The sequence below is a fragment of the Convolutriloba macropyga genome, chromosome 1 (assembly GCF_964194025.1).
Source record: "Convolutriloba macropyga chromosome 1, txConMacr16.3, whole genome shotgun sequence".
Classification (NCBI taxonomy): domain Eukaryota; kingdom Metazoa; phylum Xenacoelomorpha; order Acoela; family Convolutidae; genus Convolutriloba; species Convolutriloba macropyga.
In genome coordinates, this window is record NC_134468.1 from 989,429 (window position 1) to 1,012,791 (window position 23,363).

At 37.5% G+C, this 23,363-nt stretch overlaps 1 protein-coding gene across 1 annotated transcript in view; it reads left to right on the plus strand.

Moving 5' to 3' along the window:
• LOC142356414 (uncharacterized) overlaps positions 1-23,363 on the plus strand; it is a 47,731-nt gene that overhangs the window by 16,625 nt on the left and 7,743 nt on the right. The window contains exon 4 of the mRNA XM_075408363.1: positions 22,078-22,296. Within this exon, the coding sequence (XP_075264478.1) occupies positions 22,078-22,296 (219 nt within the window). The remainder of the gene's footprint in view (positions 1-22,077; positions 22,297-23,363) is intronic.

The following is a 23,363-nucleotide window of genomic DNA, read 5'->3' on the forward strand; positions in this document are numbered from 1 at the left end:
AAATAACTCAGAGAATCGTCCTATCCTTTGTCTCAGCAGTGTTCGACCCACTTGGGATATGTTCACCATTCACCATACGAATGCGGTTTCTACTCTATACGAAAGCGTCTGGGCAGCAATGGGACAAGCATGGGACAAAGAGTTGTCAGCAGAACACTCAAAACTGTTCTGTGATTGGTGCTCTGAGTTGAGAGAAATAGGGACAATGTCAATAAATCGACTTTATTTTGAAAACGGATGCACAAACTTGAGACTACACATCTTTACAGATGCATCAGAGGAAGCAATGTGCATTGTGGCATATCTGCAAGATGAAGCAACGCTTAAACTGACATTTGTCATAGGGAAATGTCGTGTGGCACCCATCAGACATATGACGGTACCGAAATTAGAACTTCAAGCCGCATTCTATGGAGTTCGTCTCAGAAAGCGGATACTCAATGAACATGATGTCAAAATTGACAAAATCTATCATTGGACCGACTCATCAACAGTGCTACAGTGGCTCCAGGCAGATGAAGAAAAGTGGCCAAAGCTGTGGTGCCAAGTGAACGAACTCGAACCTGAGCAAGTTACGAGTACTGTAGCAACAGAAACAAAACTAGACCAAATATTTGACTGGAGACGATAGTTCCTTCAACCGAATTAGAAACTTCATTGCCTACTGCATGAGGTTCAAGACAAAGCAGAAGGGTCCCCTCAAAGCAGGCGAAATTCATCAAGCAGAGCAAATACTGTTTCGATTTGTTCAAAACGAAAGCTTCCCGAATGTTTCGAAGTCTATAGCAAACAGCAAAGAAATCCCCAAAACTTTAAACATTGCCAAATTGTCACCCTTCATAGAGGAAGATGGAACAATTAGAGTTAAAGGTCGACTGAAGCATTCAAACCTTGATTACAATGCAAAACATCCAATATTATTAACCGCGAAACATCCAGTTGTACAACTTCTGTTGGAGAGAGCGCATCGAGACAACCTACATGAGGGCACAGAATATGTGAGAAACATGCTCCAACAAGAATACTAGTAGTAACGTATACACCATGGAAGATCGGGGGGGGGGGTTGTCATCCCATGTAAGAGATAGGGTTTTCCTGAGGACAACCCTACCTTTTGCATTGGGAAGGACAACCCAACCCGATACATGCGCTATGACAACCCAACCTTTTGCATGGGATAGGACAACCCAACCTTTTACATGCAGGGACAACATAACTTTTACATGTAACAGCCGAAATATTATCCAAACATTTTACCCTTTTATTGAGGGAGACTTGACAAAGGGATTAAGGGGATTGGGTTACTGTCTAGAAATTACCATTTCTGAAATAGTGCGCGATGACAACAATTGCTACGGTGGATTTGGATAGGATTCATGAGATATACAAGAAAGTGAAAAAAGAATATTCGCAATACGGTGAAAGATTTTTGTATTTTTTAGCAACTTGCTTGTATTTGGATCCTGACCTCGATTTGGAAATTGCATTGAAATTGAGACCGTATGGTGGATTGATTGGGATTGACAATTCTTCGTTAGACGTTTATTTCAAAAATTTTAAAATTTTAAGACTACATGCAATTCTTCATGATGCTTGTGGTTTTGTGTATGAGTACAGTGAAAAGGGACCCGGTTATTCATACGTTTTACCCTGTCCAGTCACAAATGAATATGTGGGTCATGTGACTGGTATCGCTTTCTGTTTTTACTTAAAGACTTTCAAAAACCGTTTATTCAATCGATTGGAATGTTGACTGCAAGAGTGGTTGTTCTTGACTTTGAAGGCTTTCGAAGCAAAAAATCTGATTTTATTGTGAAAGAGCTAGCCATAACTTGCAATAACTACACGGATACAATTTCATTCTCACCTCCGCACTCATTCAATTCTCTTACTTTGAGTGAACAAAAATCTTATCAGTGGGTTTCAAAATACCTTCATGGTTTAGATTGGGAAAAGGGAGATTACCCATATTGCTATTCAAAACAAATTCTTCAAAGTGTAGTGCTTCGATTTCCTCTATCAGATTTTTATGCGAAGGGTGTAGAGAAAACTGATACGTTGCAAAAATTGCTTCAGAGGAAAGTTACAAACCTTGAGGATTTGTTATGCCCCAAAATTGAACATTTGAGTTTCTATCGGGAGACCCCAATTTGTGACTTGCATTCAACAACTTGCCCAAAACGACAGAAAAACAAACATTGTGCGAGGAAAAAGGCCCAATTGTTCTACTACTGGCTGATCCATGAACAACCGTCGATTAGAAAAGACAGCACCGTCTGTACTCCAAGTGAATTTGTCTCCAAATTTGATCGTTTACAGTTGCTTAACGGCTGAAAATCAATTGACTGTTACACTAGTCAAGGAGGAGAAAATTGACAGTCGGGGACAAACTGTATTGAGGAAACAGCAAGTTGTTTGCACAGGAGCCGAAATAGAATCCTTCAAAAAATATCTTTCACTCTTAGAATATTTTCAACTGTATCATGTCTATGAAAGAGAAAATGCAAAGAATGAATCTAACCCCTTTACCTATGCCCAAGCGGTCAGTTCCAGTGCAAGTGCCTCTGAACGATGACAATCTACCTAAGGAAATTAAGCAGCTTGTAGAACAAGGATGTGTGGATTCAGTTACGTATTACGGGATGGAGTATGGCATGAAAGCAAGCTACACAGTTGTTTACAAAAAAGAGGGCAAAAACTCTCATTATACAACTTATGAATTTTTTATAGTAGACTAACAATATTCATGTTGATTTTTAAATTTAATTATTTTGTTTGAATTCATTTTTGAAAAAAACGTTTTCTCCATGAGTTCAACTGCGGATCAGTTAGATTCGGGAGGTGGCATAACCGATTTGGTTTTTGATGAGAATCAACAGGAAAGGAGATCTTGGAGATTTTGTAATTCAAGAGTGCCACGATCAGAAGTTGTTTATTTCACTCAAATTTTCATTATAGTTTTTCTTATTGCAGTATCTCTCATCAAGTTGGTATTTTTTCAATTGGATTGTGAGGAGTCAACATTTTGGTTTTCGCTCCTCTCTTGCACAGTTGGCTACGCACTTCCAAACCCAAAGCTATGAATAAAATTATTTCAACGAGCGATCGACTCTTTATGGCAGTGTCTGGTCCATCTTGCTGTGGAAAAACTGAGCTGATTTTCAAAATGTTACTTCAAAACACTTTTTCACCAAAATTTCAATCCATTTTTTATTTCTATCAGAATGAACAACCAAAATTTGAGTCCTTAGAGAGAAAATTGAATATACAGTTTAAAAAATTTACAAGTTTTGAAATTATCTCAGAGTTAGAAGACTGTCTTCTTGTTTTTGATGATTCATGCGAAGAAATTTTTAACGATAAAGAGTTTTCAAAACTTGCGACTGCAGGTCGTCACAAAAATATAAGTGTTATTTACGTTAAGCACAATTTATTCCAACAAAGCAAGTGGTCGAGAACAATTGACTTGAATACAACACACATCATCTTATTCAAATCACCACGTGATACTCAACAAATTGGTTTAATTGGTCGACAGCTCAACAACACACAATTTCTTAAAGAAAGCTACGAGCTAGCTACCAAACAGCCTTTTGGTCATTTATTAATTGATTTAGACCCAAAGACGTCGGACGTTTTGCGATATTGCTCAAACATTGTGCCTCCAGGACCATCAATTTTCTACTTACCGTCTGCGAAAGCTGTAATAACAAATCTAACAAATGAAACAGAGAGAACTATGTATGCTGCGGCAAATGCTTCAGTCAAGCGACATCAACTTAAAAAAACTGATAAAGACAGCTTCTAAAAACTTTATTCGATTTCTCTGCGAGTGTTTTCTCAACGTAGTCAACGGTAATGTTGAAATTAATAAAAAACTAATCGAAAATCACGAAAAATCATTTCGAAAAATATTATCCAAACAAACAGGTTTGAGGGAAAAGAAAAGAATTCTTGGCAGAGAATCAGAACTGTTAAAAGCCGTTGGTCTTTCCTGTTATTTCTACTTGATGAAATCATAATGCATACAGAAGAGTTCATTTTAATTCCAAAACGAATGTTTATAACAAAGCAACCCCAAAAGAGCGAAATTATTGAAAACCCACAATATAAAAACAAAGCTATTCAGTTATCACTTATGCAACGAAACAAGCTAAGGGAAGATATAGGAAAAACGGACAGAGTGATCCCAACAGATCCAACAAATATTGAACGAGATGTAGATAAAGCAGATAGAGTGGTCCAAACAGATCCAACCCAATTTGAAGATGAAAAAATGGAGGCTTCTAGTGATGATAGTGAAATGGATCCAATTGTCACAAAAAAGCCTACAGTTGAATCATTTGAGTCGATTATGAAAAACGTTAAATTAAAAGAAGCTCACAAAATCAAACGTGCAGAAATAGTACTTGATTTTATTCTCCAATCAAACCAAATCACTATTGGGGAAGAGAGCCAACTAATTTACATTGACAATAAACCCACGGATGTACAAGTTTCATCTTTTTTGTATGATTTGCAACAACCAACCAAGAAAATTGATCAAGAGGCATATTCAAGAATCTTGATAGTTCTTCGACTTGAGCCTGATCTCGTCTCAAACACTTACGCCAAGCAAATATTGGAAAGCTATGAGAGCGAACAAGAATTTTTACCAACGCAACAAAGTCCGCAAACAGGACGCGGTACTTCAAAACGAACCACAACAGAAAAAGAGAAAACAAACGAAACGACAAAGCAAAAAAAGGCCAATCAGAAAAAGTGGTCTCGTTTCGTCTTCTGAGAGAAAAACATTAGAACAACTGTACTCGAGAGGTCCTGCATCGTTTGGAAGCTCAAAGCGATTACAAAAACACAGCAAAATGTCATTAGCAAAAGTCAAGTCTTATTTAGATACCAAGCCGTCCTTCACAATATACCGCTCGCATCGAATGCAATTTCTCAGACTAAAAGTGATTGTGAAAGATATCAATGAAATTTGGTCATTGGATTTAGCATATGTTGAAAACCTTGCAAAATACAATCGCGATGTAAAGTACCTTTTGGTAGCAGTTGATTGTCTGTCACGGTACCTTAGAGTAGAGCCAATGAAGACAAAATATGCAACAGAAGCAGCTAATTCATTCAAAAAATTGATCAAACATAAACAACCCGAGAAAGTATGGGTTGATGATGGAACAGAATTTCTCGGAGCTTTCAAAAGACTGTGCAACTCACGAGCAATTCATTTGTATAGCACTTTTAGTGGAAAAAAGTCTGTTTTTGCCGAACGGAATATTCGTTCACTGAAAAATATCATTCATAGGTACCTTGAAGAAAAATGGACATATTCGTACATTGACAAATTAGAAGACTTTGTGAAAACAATAAATTCACGTGTTAATCGGATAACTAAGCTTGCACCAAACAAAGTTACAAAAAAAGACGTACCACGGCTTGTGTCCTTGAGCGCTGAAACAACTGTTTCCCAAAAACCTCGTTTTTTGTTGGAGATTTTGTCAGAATTGTCAAAAAAGACAAAGCTTTCAGAAAGGGCTACGAACAATCGTTTACTGACGAAGTTTTTGAGATAACAGATATTCCGACATTATTTCCGCCATCATATTCCCTCATTGATGCAAACAAAGAACAAATAGAAGGAAAATTTTATCAATCAGAATTGCAGCTTGTTCGTGTAAAGGAAAATGAGTAGAAATCGTTTTGATGATGAGTTCACTGTGCATGTTATTTCATCCGCTTCTATGCACATATTTGGGTCAAATACTCTGGCCTCTTTTCGCAATTTTTTCAATGATGAAATTCAACTCTCTGGTGACTGGAGGGTGGCTCTTAGTGAAATAATTTTTCCGACAAAAATTGAGCACGTCGTGAATGGAGATTTAATAGCATACAGTCTTAAGGGATACGAAGACTCGCAAAAAATTTCGTCTGATGCTAGTGTCATTTCTCGGCCTTACAATGGAGAAAAACTGTCCTTCATGACTGGTAATTTTGACAATATTAATCAACTTCTGGGTACTATCAAGCGAACAGTTGGATTACCCAATTTTTCGTTTCGAGAAATCAAGAGTACTGGAAAATACGAAATAATTTTTGGTAAATATGAAGGAATCACGTTTCCTAGTGAGGAAATACCTAGCATTGTGGGCTTTACCGGAATTCCAGATGGACGCGGTGTACATATTGGTTACAAAATGGATTCAGTTACATCAAATAGATTAATGAAGAGTGATGAGACAAAAGCATACTTTGGAGAATTTCCTGCTGATCTTTGCGCGGGAAAGCACCTAATATTCATTTACACAAACATTATTGAGTATCAGTATGTGGGTGACGCAAAAGCTCCGTTATTGCGTGTCATTGATTCAAAACAACGTCTGAAAAACGGTAGCGTGTGCGAACTTGAACCAACACATCGATTTGTTTTTTCAAATTTAGACTATAAAAAACTGTTATCAAACGCTATACAATCAATTTCAATTGAGCTTCGCACTGAGACAGGACAATTGGTTCCTTTTTCGGGAACAGGTAAAGTTATTTTAACTTTACAATTCAAGAAGTTTTCTGACTAGTATGGATTCCTATTATGCTAATCAGGTAACATCATTGCCGCACTTCTCCGGACACTATAGACAAAGGGGAAGTGGGTTTGGGGCTTTAGCAGCGGGAATTGGACGCGTTGCTTTACCATTGGCTCGACGTTTTATTTTACCGGCTGCAAAACGTATCGGGAGAGAGCTTTTAAAACAGGGTGTTCCCGAACTTGTAGATGTAGTCTCAAAGAAAAAGTCACCAAAACAAGCCTTGAAAAACACAGTCTCAAACACTATCAAAAAACAAACAGGTGGACGAGCGCGACAACAATGACCAAGGAAACAAATTGGAAGTCTTTCAAGCAAGTTAACAAAACAGCGTAAAACCTCGTTCATTTCAAAGTCAAGAGCTCCAAAAAGAAGTCGATCAGATTTTTTTGCAAAGGTGAAAGATGATCGCTAATTTATTACCATCCGAGGCAACTCACAGTTCCCTCGATCTGTTCGAGAAACCATCCCTCTTAGTAACATTTGATGGCAATTTTTGTCAAAAACTGGGCCCGGTGTATAGCCCCAATGGTCCAATGTTGGAATTTGAAGTTGCTGGCGATAGAAACAACTTTATTGATTTACAAAAAATATTCCTCGAAGTCAAATGTAAAATTGTTCAGTCGTCCGAAGCAAATTTAAAATATGACGGTACAGCTGCTGCAGATGTGACTAAAAGTGACGCTCCCTACTTTTGCAATAATGTGCTGCATTCACTGTTCTCTGACTGCACAGTGTCAGCCAACGGACTAAAAATATCGAATGCAAATGGAAATTATGCTCACAAAAGTTTTATTGAGACTGAGTTTTCACACAACAAAGACGCGAAAAACACTTGGTTAGCTTGTCAAGGCTACTCGTATGAGGAAAATCCGGGAGCCTTATCAACTACTGAAGTAAATAGAAGAAAAGCTTTAGTCAGACAGTCAAATGAATGCACGTTTTACGGAAAGGTTGCAGTCGACTTTTTCACATGTGACAGGCATCTAATGAGTGGTGTAACTCTTCGGATTGCTTTTCGAAGATCAATTGATGACTTTGTTATTATGTCAGATGATGCCGCTAAGCATTATAAAGTGAAAATTGTCGAGGCAAATTTGTATGTGCGCAAGATGACTTTGAACGATGACGTCGTGTCGGCCATTGAAAAAACCTTGCTTTCCAGCCCGGCTTCCTATCCGTACCTTGAAACCCTAACAAAAACATTTTTGGCTTCTACTGGTCTGCACAGTTGGAAACAAGAAGACATATTTGCTAGGGAACCAATCCGAAGACTAGCTTTATGTCTGAACACAAACGAAGCTTTTCTCGGTAACAACAGACAGAATCCATTTCATTTCCGAAAATTTGATTTGGAACAGATTTATATCTATCGAAATGGAATGCCAGTCGCTGATAGTCCAATATCAACAAATGATGACAAACGGCTTTACTTCAATACAATATCAGACTTAGCCTATATTGACAATGGTCATGGCATAAGTTTGACGGACTACCCGAACCATTTTATTATGGTTTTTGACTTGACCAGTACTCAACAAGCTTCTCACGATTTTATTCATCCCGAGCTAACAAATTGCTCAATTTCGATCGAGCTGAAATTTTCGGCTGCCTTGCCCAACAATATTGAAATATTCATTGTTGGCGAAAAAGCTAGCACAATTTTTGTGGATTCTGCGCGCCGGGTTTCAAAAAATCACATTTTAACCAACTAATGGATGAAGATGACATCAATGACCTAATTCAAAAATGTAGAAAACTGAAATACAAATTTTGTGGTGTATTCGCTGCAAACAACTTTCCCCAAAAATTCCCCAGAAACAGTTTTCTCATCGTAAATGCTTCGCCCTCGAACAACCCTGGTACACACTGGCTTCTTTTATGTAATCGAAACAAAAAAATTATTTTTGCGGACCCCTTGGGACAATCGATTATTGCCTATAGAGACTTATATCGCAGACTCTCTGACACTAATGCACAAATATGTCAATTTCTCGAACATCAACCAATTCAGAGTCAAAACTCAGAACTGTGTGGACTTTTTTGTATTTATATTGCGCATGTTTTATTTAGTAAAAGACAAATTGTAAAAGTTAATGATGTTCAATTGCTTCGCTTTGCACTTCATATGATGTTTTAATATCTGTTGAATAAAAATTTTTTTTTTCAAAATTTTATTTTTTCTTCAAATACAAGACGAACAAATAGTAACTCAGAATCAATATCTAATTTTCCATAACCACTCACAAATATGTCCATAACTTTACAAAAAGCACCAGAATGAGGACCACTTAAAATGTTTTCAACTCGTTTTAAAGTTTCTGTACAAATTTGATCAGTTTGAGTTTGTTCATGGCCGGTTTCTGCTGAGACGGTATTGTGGATTGTTTTCTGTGCGATTCCTGTAGTTTTTGTGGCCGTCGTTTTTGTCGTCGTCAACATCTTTGCTGTGTTTGAAATTGGAAGACGCTTGTGAACCGTTGCTGGGTCAATTTTTTCTCCTGTTTTGTCATTGAAGTCAACGGCTAGCTTCAACTTTGTAAATACTTCTCCATTCGTTTCCAGTTTTGAAGAATTTGAAAATAGGTGTTTGAAAGTTGTGAAAAGACAGGGGACAGCAAAAGATTTGTTTTGCTTTGTACAGCCAATATCAGTTGAACTATCAATCAAAAGGTGAAAATGGTTAGTTGCTATTTGGCAAAACTCAGACTCAAAGTGAGGACAAACTGCATAATTATTCAAACTCGTAATGTCTGTTGGCTTTTGATCAACAATTTTGAATCTAAATTGTTTCTGAAATTGTTTGAAATAACTTGGAGAACGTTCATACATTGCTTCCACCATCCTTGCTCTCGAGCTTAGGCCTTTTATTTGGTGGCGGTTTTGTTGAACAGTCTTTTGATGATTTTTCTTCTGATTCAAGTATCTTCTCTGCCGTATTGACCAAACTCCCAAATTCTTGCAGAGTTAACGAAATTCTCTGTTCAAACTCTTATTCTTCTGCTGCTTTTTTAAACAGTTTCAGAAACACATACGTTCCTGTCTTTTCATAAGTTTTCAGCGTTGCCCTTATTAAACGCTTATCAGTTTTGGAAATATCAAAATAACAATCTCCAAATTCTGTATCTTTAGTGGAAGTGAAAGGCATAGTGTGCAACTTGTTTTTATCACTTTCAGGTACTCTAATGTGTAAAGATTCAAACTAATGGCGGCGGCAAGTTGGGATTAAACCAGTGTAGTCATTTTGTCTCATTAAATCCAGCTGACATGTGAATACAGAGTCAAGTACGCCTATGGCGTACTTGATTCTGTCTCTTGCATTCACATTGGATTGCATAATTGATTTCAGATGTGACCTTAGATAAGGTTTCCCTACTAAAATGGTTGGTGGTACCACAAAAACTGAAACAGATGTGACCCTAGGTGTGACGACCACAGGTTGAATTTAGCGTGAACGTGCAGAAAATTCAAAACAGATGTTAACCTAGATAAGAATTGAAACCAATATAATTCAACTGGTTATAACGTTATAACACATGAAAATTAAAAACAGATGTGACCCTAGGTGTGACGACCACAGGTTGAATTTAGCGTGAACGTGCAGTAAATTCAAAACAGATGTTAACCTAGATAAGAATTGAAACCAATATAATTCAACTGGTTATAACGTTATAACACATGAAAATTAAAAACAGATGTGACCCTAGGTGTGACGTGAATAAAACGTTGAATTTAGTGGGAACGTACAGTATTAGTAATTCAAAACAGTTGTTAACCTAGATAAGAAATGCAATGCAAAGTTAACTTGGTTTCTACGTTATATTAATTAGAAATTAAAAACAAATGTGATCCTAGATAAGCGGTGTGTTAAAAACGTATTTGCACTACTAAAATTATTGCGTTCATTTCCTTTGGTTCTTGCTAAACAGTCAATCTCTACTTGAAACCTTTTGGTTCCTCTTGCTAAACAATTTCACTCTCTACTTGAAACTAGTGTTATATTTTGATCGTTATAATGTCTGTAAAAATTCTTTCTGAATCTGCAATTTCCCGAGAACGAACTCTTGTTTATCAGACATTGTACGAAAACTTTGTCGTCTTGATTCAACAGAAAAAAATTGGCGATGTTTGGACAGTATACCAGCATTGTCTAATTCCAAAACTCTTTATCAATGCAATTGCAGCTCTACCTAACAAAACGGAGCCTTCTGAGAGCAGCATTATTACTTCGGGTGGGTTATTGCCTCCCAAAACTACGCCTGCTTTCGAAAATCACGATGTTGATACCTTGACAGACGAAGTGCGGAGGATATTCTATCGCTACGATTGTGAGTGTGTTCCACTTTGTGAAAATCAACTCGGAGTTTATCGAGCATGCGACGAATTAGCAGATATGTGGGGACTCAAGTCTGCGCCCGATTCTCCCACCAGTCTCACAAGTGTACCAGTGACGCCTGCAGTGGACCCTAGTCCTACAGTTACACCGACTCCTAGCCCATCCCTGTTTGCGGAAATCAGTAAAAGTTATCAAGAAAAGTTTTGCAACGGAAATCAAGATTTCGACTTGAACATTTTATCCGGGACAAGCTTTCATACCCCACAGCAATCGAATTCAGCCCTATTTGAAACGCCGGAAAGTGGTGAGACACCGCAAATTTGTGCTGCTCCTAAAAAACGAAGACCAGAAAGCAACCTGATGGATATATTTGATATTTAAAACTAAAACTATAAATATATGCGTGCTTTAGATTGCTCAATAGTTGTGTATATGACATTCATTCAATTGTGTATCTGACATTTATTAAATTGTGTTGATTGCCTTTGTACAACTTTTGATATAGACTTAATTCACAATAAAGATCTTCAACCTTTTCATAAGGAATTGAACAAGTTCAAACATGTCCCAAAAGAACACTGCACTTTGAGGAAATTGTATTTGGTTGAGCAAGGTCATTAAAAAAATAGATTTCTACCGCTCTTTAGTTATTAGACTTGTCTATTTAATGTTTTAAGGTTTGTTCAAATCGTAGTTCAAAAAATGAAATTTTTTGAAATATTTCAAAAAATGAAGAATTTACGAAAACAATAAATAATAAGAGAAAGAACGATAATTAATCAGGAAACCGAAGAATACCTTTGCTTCAATTAGGTTTGCAGTGAAAAGCTCTTGTTTGGAGGAAAAGTTTGCAAAAAAAAAAACTTTGAATATTAAGAGCGAATCTAAAATTCAACAAAAAGTGGTTAACAACTGAAATTGTCATTCTGGTGATTTTGTGGTAAAACAAGGAGCTTTTTCCAGCATTGAAATTCCTGTGAGATTGGTCCAGTGTTTGTTCTTTTACTGTTTTCACTAAACAAAAGTTTAAAACTTTCAAACTTGTGTTATTTGCATAAATATTTTGACCGTTTTTCTTGAAATCAAAAAAACTTTTTTTTTTGCTTTATATCAGCTGAAACTCATGATCATCCAAAACGAGAGTGACTTAGCGATGATTCCAATGAGTAGTGTGCTATTGATCGCTGTAACAGGTACCATCTTTCTATCAAAAACAGCCTTCTTTTCAACAATTTTTACAAAAATAACAAAATATTTTTTTGTAATGATCCGAAAGCAATGAAAAATTTATCTCAAATGAACGGGGATAGGCTCATACGATAGACAATTGTCCCCGCTATCAAAGATCTCAGAAGGTCCAGGTTGAAAATGTTACTGCAACATGGTTTTTTTGCATTTTTTCTTTTGTTATTTTAGTTAATCCCTCTTAATCCCTAAAAGTGAAAAAATGCCATTTTTTAACATGAAGGAGACATTTTTACCCTTACTAAACAGAAGTTTTTCTGTAATGGGAACTTGTTAGAGAGCTGATGAAGTAACATACGTATAACGTTTTTCTTTATTCTTGGAGAAAAAGCCTAATCCCCTTAATCCTTTTGATCAAAAAAATTGAAAAATTTAAAAAAAGTGATGTTTTCTTTCAATTGTTTACACAAAAGTTTCATATAGGAACACTCCATCAACAAAGAGGTCCTCCTGTGCTTCTCAGTCATTTTTGCCAACACATGAACCCCTGGTAAAGTCCTTTATTTAGAGGTTAAAGTCTTCTGAAAAAACTCGGCTTTCGATGCAGTTTCAACTGATGTTTCCTGATAGCCTTGGTGACTCCAGGACTTGTTTTCTTATATGATATACCTTAATATAGACCCTTAGTGTAGATGCCTTTATATGCTCCTTAGCATGCATGCTTCCGCGACATGTAACAAGAACTTTATCAATTTCGAAATTTTCAACTTTTACTAAAGTTATTTTTAATTGTATATTAAAACCATAAAAATGGAAGGTACGTTCAATCTGCATGCCTTTTAAACCATTTTTTTGGTTGTTTAACTTCTGTCTCTGCTTTGACTGTGTGATAGTCATTTTTAAGTTTGAATTTGATTTTTGGCGCGCTTTCAATTTTACTTCAATTTGATTGGCTAATTTCAAATTCAAACTTGCGCGCGCAAACTTTCAAACTTTGCACAGCATAACAGTGAGCTCAGATTGAAATCAGCCATATTTGAGAACTCTTGCATTGAGAAACCGTTTGTTCAAACTTATCATGAAAATGCCAGAAAAGTGTAACTTTTGTGACAACGTTTACAGCAACAAAAGTAACCGTGCTCGTCACGAACGCACTGTTCATGCTGATGAGAAAGGTATACCCGTATACCGCTGTTCAATTTGTCCAGTTACTCGCCGTCAATTATCTGAAATTCAAATTCACCTCTCTGACTGCCATGGTAGATTTACAAATCTTTGTCATTATTGTAATCTTGCTTTCAACGACAAAAACTCGTTTAGCGAACACATCAGAAAACAACACGTGTTACCTGTTCTTGACAACTCGAGAGTTGTCAATCCAATTGTTCATCGACAGGGACAACAACAACAACAACGACAACAGCAGCAACAACAACAACAACAACAACAACAACAACGAGGTACCCTCACAGAGTCAGCCTTTAGAAAGAGTCTCCAGTCTTATCGTATTGTAGATAGTAACAATACCGTTGGCCTTCTCGATTTCATGACTGCTCAGAGAGATGAAATCAGTGACATTATAGAACAAAAAACATTGAACGAAGGTCCACAAAAAGTTCAATTCAGTGCGAAACTATCACTTCATAAAGAAGCGCGCGACAACGGAGAAGCATCGGACATTGATATCTACGCCAATTCTGAAATGACACCTGTTCATCATCAATTGTCTGACGAAACGTTTTTTCACATGGTGGAAAAGATGCTCACTGTCCTCTTCGTATTCGCATCTAATGGAAGTGGTTGGATTCTTCAAAAAATTCTGTGGGTTGATTTAAAATTCGCTAAATTTTCGCCAATACGTGGTTCATCTTTTATTGAGCTGCCCCTCTGTCTTCGTAATCAACGTTTTTTATTGAATATACGCAACCATGATGATTTCCAATGTTTCAACTACTGCTTCACCGCTTGGTACCACGAACTGCACGGACCCAACTTAGCTGACCCTTCACGAGACATTAGAACACAATTGACTAACCCGGCTACATACAGGAAACCTGAGGCTACCAAACCCCGCGGTGAGTTTTCTATGCCAATGGGCTTTCACGATATTCATCAGTTCGAAATCATGAATGACGTGCAGGTCAACGTGTTTCAATTTTCAAAAGGAGACCTCCTTCCTATGTACGTCTCCAATAACAAGAACATTGCACCAACGATTGATCTTCTACTCCTGTTTAACGAAGATGTACATCATTATGTTCTGATCAATAACCTCATTAAACTGGTATGCACTGTGAAAGAAAAACAGTTCACAAACAATTTGCGTCTTTGCAGGAACTGTTTTGCTTTTTCCCACTCTGAAGAGCAACATCAAGTTCACGATGATGCATGTCGAAACCATGCACCAGCAACAATAAAGATGCCCGGCGATGATAAAAATTCTTTCCGGTTCAAAAATTTTAAGGCGCGATGGTTTGCTCCATTCACTATTTACTTCGACTTTGAGTCGTTTCTAATGCCAGTCTCATCTTGTCCAGCTAATCCGGACGCATCTTCAACTGAAGTTATCGAACAACACATACCCTCCGGTTTTGCTCTGACTTTGATTGAGAACGGTTTTTCAACACCAAAAGAATTCGTTATCGATAGCTCCGAAAACTGCATGACAATTTTTATTAAAAAACTACATGAGATGGCGCGAGAAGTATACTATTCAAAGAGACGCTTTCCGATATATTTGGGACAACAAGTGCCAAATCGAAGTAGTACAATTGAGTGTTGGATTTGTGAAGAACCTTTCGGACCCGAAGATACAAAAGTGTTGGACCATTGCCACCACCGCGGAGATTTCCTTGGTTTTGCTCATGAAAAGTGCAACTGGATAAGACGCACAATCAATTTCACTCCCGTAATTGGTCACAACATCGCTAACTACGACCTTCATCACGTATGCTTGGCACTTCGAGAAATTGAGCCATCAACAACAATAAATGTCATCCCATCCACAGATGAGAAGTACATATCGATGACGTTCGGTGTCCTAATCAAAACAGTCACGGGGAGAGATGGAAAAGTCAGAAAAATTTACGAATATTTACGCTTCATCGATTCTTTCAAGTTTTTAACTTCATCCTTAGAAAAGTTAGTTGCTAACCTACCCGCTTCGGCTTTCGCAATTTTCGATTCAATGTTCGATAGTGACCAGTCAGCTGATGCTCTAAATTTGATTAAAGAGAAAGGAATATACCCCTATTCGTACATGACTGACCGCTCAAAGTTCGCAGAAACAGAACTTCCCCCACTCGAAAAGTGGAAAAACAGCCTAGACAATGGAAAATTGCAAATAACAGAGGATGAACTGCAAAAAGCAAAAACTGTTTTTGATACTTTCCAATGTGGTAACCTTGAAGGATATCATAACTTATATCTGAAGTGCGATACACTCTTGCTTGCGTGTGTGTTTGAAGAGTTTCGGAGACTGTGTATGAACACATATGGACTGGACTGCGCACATCACTACAGTGCCTCAAACCTCGCTGGTGATGCATTTCTCAAAATTTGCCGGGCCAATATTCAATTGTTGACAAATCGAGAACATCTGGAAATTGTTGAAAATATGATTAGAGGAGGTCTCGCATCGGTGTACGATGAACGTTACTTCAAGGCGAACAACAAGTATATGGAGAATTACGACAGTGCGCTCGAGTCGACTTTTGGTTTCATGGTAGATGCTAACAACTTGTATGGTGGCGTCATGAAAACAGAGCATCTACCTGTTGGTGACTTTTTGCTGGTGGAAGTCCCACTCGAGCAGGTACTCAATACACCAACAGATTCTCTCATAGGCTACATCCTTGAAGTAGATTTGATGTACCCACACAATATACGAGACCTCCATCGTGATTTCCCTCTCGCGCCAACAAAAGATTTAGTACCCGATGAGTGGTTGAGCACTTACCAGAGAGAGTTGAAGTTCAATGTCAACATGCCGCGGTCATCTGTCCCCAAGTTACTACAAACCGTTACGGACAAAAAGCGGTACACGCTCCATTACCGGAATCTTCAACTTTATGTACAACTTGGTCTGGTTGTTGACAGAGTACATCGCGTGCTCCAATTCTCGCAAGAAAACTGGATGGAGCCCTATATCAGATTAAACACGGAAAAAAGACAGACCGCGCGGAACAAATTCGAAGAAAATTTGATCAAACTTATGAACAATAGCGCTTATGGTAAAACCTGTGAGTCAAAAAGAAGGAGAATGAAACTTACCTTAGCGCAGAATGCAGATCAAGTGCTCCAGAATGTCTCACGCTTTACCTTCAAGACATTCAAAATTTTCGGCGAAAATTTAGCTGCTATCACGCACGAGCCAAAGAGAATTTTTTGGGATAAGCCAACAATTGTTGGCGCGACAATTCTAGAATTAGCTAAATTTCAAATGTATAGGTTTCACTATAATATAATGAAGCCGCATTTTGATTGTCGCCTGCTATATTCTGACACAGACAGTCTTTTATATAAAATTCGATCTGACGATTTCTACAAGGAATTAGCAGCAAAACCCAATATTTTGTCGGAGTTTGATTTTTCAAATTACCCTAAGGAGCATCAACTTTTCAACAACAACAACAAACTCGTCGTTCTCAAATACAAAGATGAATTCGCCGGAAAACTCATCGACGAGTTTGTTTCGCTGAAGTTTGTTTCGCTGAAGTTTCGGTAAAACAGATTTATGTTCATTTATAACTTTTTAGTCATTATCACTTTTATCACAGTTATAACTTTTTTAGTCATTATCACACATACATCACACTAAACTTTAAGAGAAGCAAGCAAGCATTTCTTTGAAAAACTTTCTGAGGACAAATTGATAAAACTTCTCGCAACTTTTTTGTATTTAGATTCCCGAAAAATCTCTGCAAAAGGTGTTACCAGAGCTGCCAGGGAACAATTAACGCACCAGAAATACAAAGACGCTCTGTTCCTCTCATCTACACTACGAACACCGAACAACAGAATTGTGTCAGACCGTCACGTTCTACAGACTGTTTCAATTAATAAATTGTCCCTGAGTCCCTTCGATGACAAACGTTTCATTCTTGAGGGCGGTATAAAAACTTTGCCGTACGGTCATGCCGACGCAATTGAAGCCACTGATCTTGAAAGTGATCCAGAGTGGGATGCACCGACGCAAGATGAAATCGAGGATCTCTTTGGGGAAGAATGGGAAACGGATAATGAGTCGGACAGCACGCTCCCTGCTTCTACTGAAAGTTGGCAGCCACCCGATCCTGCCCTTGAAAGTTGGGAGCCACCTGATCCCGGATTCAACAGAATAATAAACGAATCGGACTTGGATAGTGACGATAATGTCGATTTTGAGGCAGTAATTGACGAAGAATCTCCAATCAATTGTCCATTCATAGATTATGAAGCTGTTGAATCTGAGGACGGAAGAGAAATAACCGATTCTTAGGAGGAAGAAGCAATACCACCGCGTAAAAGGGGTCGACGCATATAAAAAACAGCAATTTTCAGCCTTATTTTTACGTCTGTAATTGTTAAGATTGTGTTTTATGATTTATATTTCAATTAAAACTGTTTAACCTACTCTATTTTATCCCCATTTGTATATATTTTCCCTATGACACTTCAAAAAATTTAAATATTTGCATTTTTTCGTTCATTTCATGCTAATTTTGTTGTAATTTTTCGTTAAAAATGGCTCCATTTTTGTTCAAAACCCATTTCAAAATTCTAACCTACCCGTGCTCAACACTGGTTTCAGTAACAACGCGTTTTGTCGTGATTTGTAACCTTTCGATTGTACAGATTTTGTGTTCAGTTTTGGTTCAATTTCTCAACCCAAGTTTGTGTTGTTTAGCTAAATTTCAATTGCTAGATTTGAGCAAATTGCGTGGTTTGGTTCTACAGTAAATTCACAGTTTATATCCAGTCTTTCTGATAAGTCTAAATATTTCACTCTTTGATAAGAATAAATAATTCCCTCAAAGGAGGGGGGAAATGTTTGGATAATAATTCGGCATAAACCGAATAATTCCTTCAAAAGCGGGAAATGGAGGGGGAATAGGTTTGGATAATAATTCGGCCGGAAGGGAGCTGTCCCTGCATGTAAAAGGTTGGGTTGTCCTATCCCATGCAAAAGGTTGGGTTGTCATAGCGCATGTATCGGGTTGGGTTGTCCTTCCCAATGCAAAAGGTAGGGTTGTCCTCAGGACAACCCTATCTCTAACATGGGATGACAACCCCCCCGATCTTCCATGGTGTATACGTTACTACTAATACTGGATCATCGGGGTGAGAAATGCATTAAGGAAAATCAAGTCGAGATGCATCAGATGCAGACACAGGAACGCCAACCCAATTCACCCACCGATGGCAGATCTATCCCGAGAACGACTTGATGAACAGGTGTTCCCATTCACTCATACTGGAGTCAACTACTTCGGACCCTTCGAAGTCAAGTTCCTACGACGTACCTTGAAGAGATGGTGCTGCCTCTTCACTTGCCTGACAACGAGAGCAGTACACATTGAAGTTGCTCAGTCATTGGACACCGAGTCATGTCTAGCTGCAGTGACAAGATTCATTGCAAGACGTGGCTACCCAAATACCATCATTAGTGACAACGGAACAAACTTTGTTGGAGCAGCCAATGAGCTGAAAGCATTCATGAACGAGTGGGACAAAGCTAAGATTGAGAGTGACTTAGCACAGGAAAGGATTGTTTGGAAATTCAACCCTCCCGGAGCTCCTCACTTTGGTGGAATCTGGGAAAGACTGGTTCAAAGTTGCAAGAAGGTCATGATTGCAATCTTGGACAACAGAAGCCTCACCGACGAGGTACTCAGTACAACAATGTGTCTTGTAGAGCAGACTCTCAACGCAAGACCCCTGACAGCAGTAAGTGACGACCCTGAAGATTTGACAGCACTCACACCTAATCATTTCTTGCTAGGACGAGAGAACGTGAGTGCACCATTCATGCCATCCAGTGAACGCTACCATGACCTGAGAAAATCATTCAAAACGGCGCAAGCATATGCAGACATGATCTGGACAAGATGGACTCGTGAATATCTTCCGCAATGGAACCAGAGATCGAAGTGGTCAAAAGAACATGTGCGAAACCTGAAAGAAGGCGAGTTAGTGTGGCTAGTGGATAACTCTGTGAAACGCTGTGAATACAAACTGGGACGAATCATTGAGATCTTCACTGGCAACGACGGAGTTGTGAGATCAGCGATAGTCAAAATGGCACATGGAGAGCTAAACCGGCCAGTCGTGAAGTTAGCGCCAGTATTCTACGATGGTGTTTCCGAGATCGAAAACAGGGCCGGCGATGTTGGCGCCACTTCAAATCAGCTAGAAAAGCCATCAAACAGCAAGAAATAACCTTTGAAACTGAAAAAACTTAGAATTTGTCAAATCTCAAAAATGGTCAAAACTGAAAAATTTTATAAGTTGGGACCGAAAATTTGTCCACCCCCTCCGATTTTGGGAAGGCAAAATCCGAGCAACCCGAGAATATGGCAGACGGTTAGTGTTACCTCTAAGCTATCCATGGACCCAACAAACGTTATTGCATCAGACCCACAAGTGTGGCTATTAGCACTTATATGGTGCAATATTGGCATTTTTCGATATTTTATTTATTGTTAAATTTCTTAAGTTGTTTATTTTATGATACTTTAGATGGTCATTAAAGGTGAAACACCGTACATTCGAGGCATCTAGAGCCACGTAATAATCATCCATGCTTATGTCAACAAAAGTAAATATTGCAGTAATTTGACATTTACTATGTAAACAATGACCTAAATCATTTTCTTGATTAACCAATCAGAGACAAGTGCCAATGATGTTAAAATGATAAATATTTGATTATTTACTTTAACCCAATTGTTTGATTAGTGAAACCGTATTGTATTTAGAACCATTAGAAACTGTTACCAAGAGCAGTTGGCTCTCAGATAGACTAAAATTTGATTCTCTAACAACTTTAGTCTTTTTGCTAAGTTTTGCTAGATCTTAAGATCTTGCGAGTTCTAAGTTAGTTGAGCTTACTTAACGAGAAGTTTGCAACAATACTAGCTACTGGCTGAAGCCTTACAAACTTCAGCACGAGATTGAATATAGATTATCACTAAGGATTTTCTTAACTTCAATCAACAAAATTAAAGTTAGTCCTTTAATACGTCCGAGCGACTAATTATTTCTGCGAGATCGTTAGTCAATCGAACCCAGTGAAGAACCAGGCCGGCGTAAAACTCGAGAACCAGGCTCTGATATATCGGTTCCGCTGAGATTCTTGAGCAGCCGCAACAACTTTGTTCTCATAAGTTTGAGTTACTATCTATAATGCTTATTGGTATTGATACTAGACCCTGTAACCTCTCACTGAGAGACAGGAGTATGTTCAATTACGAAATGACATTAAAATAAATTGCACTTAAAAATGTTTTATTTTACAAAAATCAATTTTTGTTGATGTTTTCTTTCTTTCCCAATAGAGTTATGGGAATCAACGGCGGCTATTTTCCGGTAATCTTGCGGGTATGTTTACAGTTTTTTTGATTTTTGCGATTGGATTTAAATGGTTTAGCAAATCCATTCATAGTTCATTCTAGGTCTAGTTTTCTGTTTGAACCAATTTTCCATTTCTTGCTAGTGGTTTTTTTCACATGCGGCGTTTTGACATTGATATTCTGATTTTTTTAGAAATGGTTTTTCCAATTCACTCATAGTCCGTTCTAGGTCTAATTTTTGTTTAGTCAATGAAAATTTGTTCAATTGTACGTCAGGACTTGTCCTGCTATGTTTTTACAATTCAAAGAATTTGAAATGTATAGGGGGCGCTGTCTTTTTTTAAGATCTGTTCACACATTTTCATGATTTTTGAAGTGAAATTGGAGTAGTGATTTTGGTCACGCCGAAACAGGAAGTGGAGCGAAAAAGCGAGTGGTTTTGCGGCGTAAAATTTTTTCGCTCTAAATTTAAAGTAGAGTGAGAAAACGGTGTTTGAACAAAAATTCGCTTTCTCGCTAGTGGTTTTTTGTTCAAATGCGGGAATTTCACTTTGATTTTTAGTTTTTTCGATTTTTTAGATCGGATTTTTTTCTAAAGGTTTTCCCAATCCATTCATAGTCCGTTCTTGGTCTAGTTTTCTGTTTAGTCAATGAAAATTCTTTGAATTGTACGTCAGGACTTGTCCTGCTATGTTTTTTTACTTCGTCGATTAAAAATTTTTCGCTTTACCTTAGTTCACAGCTTGTTCAACATTTTGCTTGAAATTTATTTGACTTCTCTAGGCTAGTTTCACTCATCTCTCATTCTGCTAGAAGTGTTTTTAGACAGCAGTTGCTCAGCAAAGCAATTCAAAATGAACAGAATCAGTATCAAAAAACGATATCAGAAATAGAAACGGGATAAAGCCCACTTTTAGATGCCTGTTACTCAAACTTTGTTATTAGTTACCATTTTTAATGCTTATTGGTATTGATAATAGCCCCTGTGTGGTCTCACTGCGAAACGAGTATGTTCAGCTCCAAAATGACATCAAAATAGTTCGCACTTTAAAATTGATTTTACAAAAATCGTTTTTTCAATAGTTTTTTCAATCCGAATCTTGGTCATGGGAATCAACGGCGGCTATTTTCCGGCAATCTGCCGGGTATGTTAATTTTTTGCTCAATGACTTTGTTGATCAACGCCTCGACAATTCTACCTGTGAATAAGTCTACCTCTTGCAATTTAAATTCAAGTGGAATCATTCAAAATCTTTCCTGCTCTGATTCGAGGTCATTTGACAAGAAAGCTTCGAGAACATCGATTTTCTTCGAAAATAAAGATTATTTAGTTTATTTCCAGTACATATATATTCATTCATTTCTATTAGTCTTACCAAACTAAAAAATTCGAAAAATGCGAATCTGAGCAAATGTTTTTAAGATCAGCTAGCAACCAGCTGCGTGAATCGATTTCCCTGGACAACTACCTGGACCCTAACCTCCTCAGGGGTTTAGAGGAGGTCCACAGAAAGTACGAGGCTGCCAAGGCTGAGTTGAGTGGGACTTTAACTGGGAACGAAAGTGTCTTGATAACTAATCAGCTACATATGAGTAATAGCAATCTTCTCTCTGATGTTGCTGCTCAGTTCACTCAATTCAGGTTTGTTTGCTGCCTTAGACCATCTCTAATGTTTCGACTCCTGGGTACTTTTGCTGCGTCTTGTTATAGCTGCGAAGCTGTAAGCTGAGCGTAGCTATATTGCGGTGCTCTTGGTTTTTTTACGACTCGAAGAGGAGTATTGGTTTTCTTAAGGTTTTTTTTTTTACCGGAAGTACTATTCGTTCAGACGATGTTTTGACCTAAAAGCGAAAGCGAGTAAAATTGCAGTGTGAACTAATTTTTTCTGAGCGAGAGAAGTTTTTTGATCATGCGCGGCGTTTAGTGAATGACTTTTTGACATTGAAAAGTAGTTTTTGACTGAATGGCACATATAGATAACCGTTTTTAGCCGTTTTTTCGTCTAAGTGGCCTAGTTTTTTTTGCTTGTAATTTGGTTTTTTGTAGAAATATTTTTCAATCGATGCCATGTTGAAATGTAAACCCCGGAAATTGATAGCACAGTATTTTGCATAGCCTGAAAATTGCGTTTCAAATGCGAAATTGGCACATATTTCTTGATTTTTTAGTTAATTTTTGGGCTTTTTTTTCTATTAATTTCTTCATTTTTGGATTTTTTACCTGTTTTTTGTCAAAAATCGGTTAATATGGCAACTTCCCTTTGATAGATCATATACTCAATGCCTCTTTCTACCTCGATGTAATTTTGTTTCATAAAATTGTACATTTGCTAATCCGATTTTCGTAGTTTTTTGCCAATTTTTTTCAGTTTTTTGCTTGTATTTTGCTTTTAATTACTAGAAATAGTATTTTGGGGAACATGAGGGACTTTAATTTCGTTTCAAGAAAAATTCAATCTTTTTTGGTGTTAAGTTTTTGAAAAAACAGATAAATTTTTTTCATAAATGCAGTCTTAAATATTTTTATTTTTTACTACTTTTTTGCAAAATATTTCATTGTTTCGTATGTCTGAATTCTGTTTTTTCTTGTTTTATTCTGTTCAGGAAGTTGGACTTTTGTCTCGAATGACTCGTTGTCTTTTCTATGTCTCGAATGCTGATCAATGAAATGTACTCGTTTTTCTTGTTTTTTTTTTAAATTTGATTTTT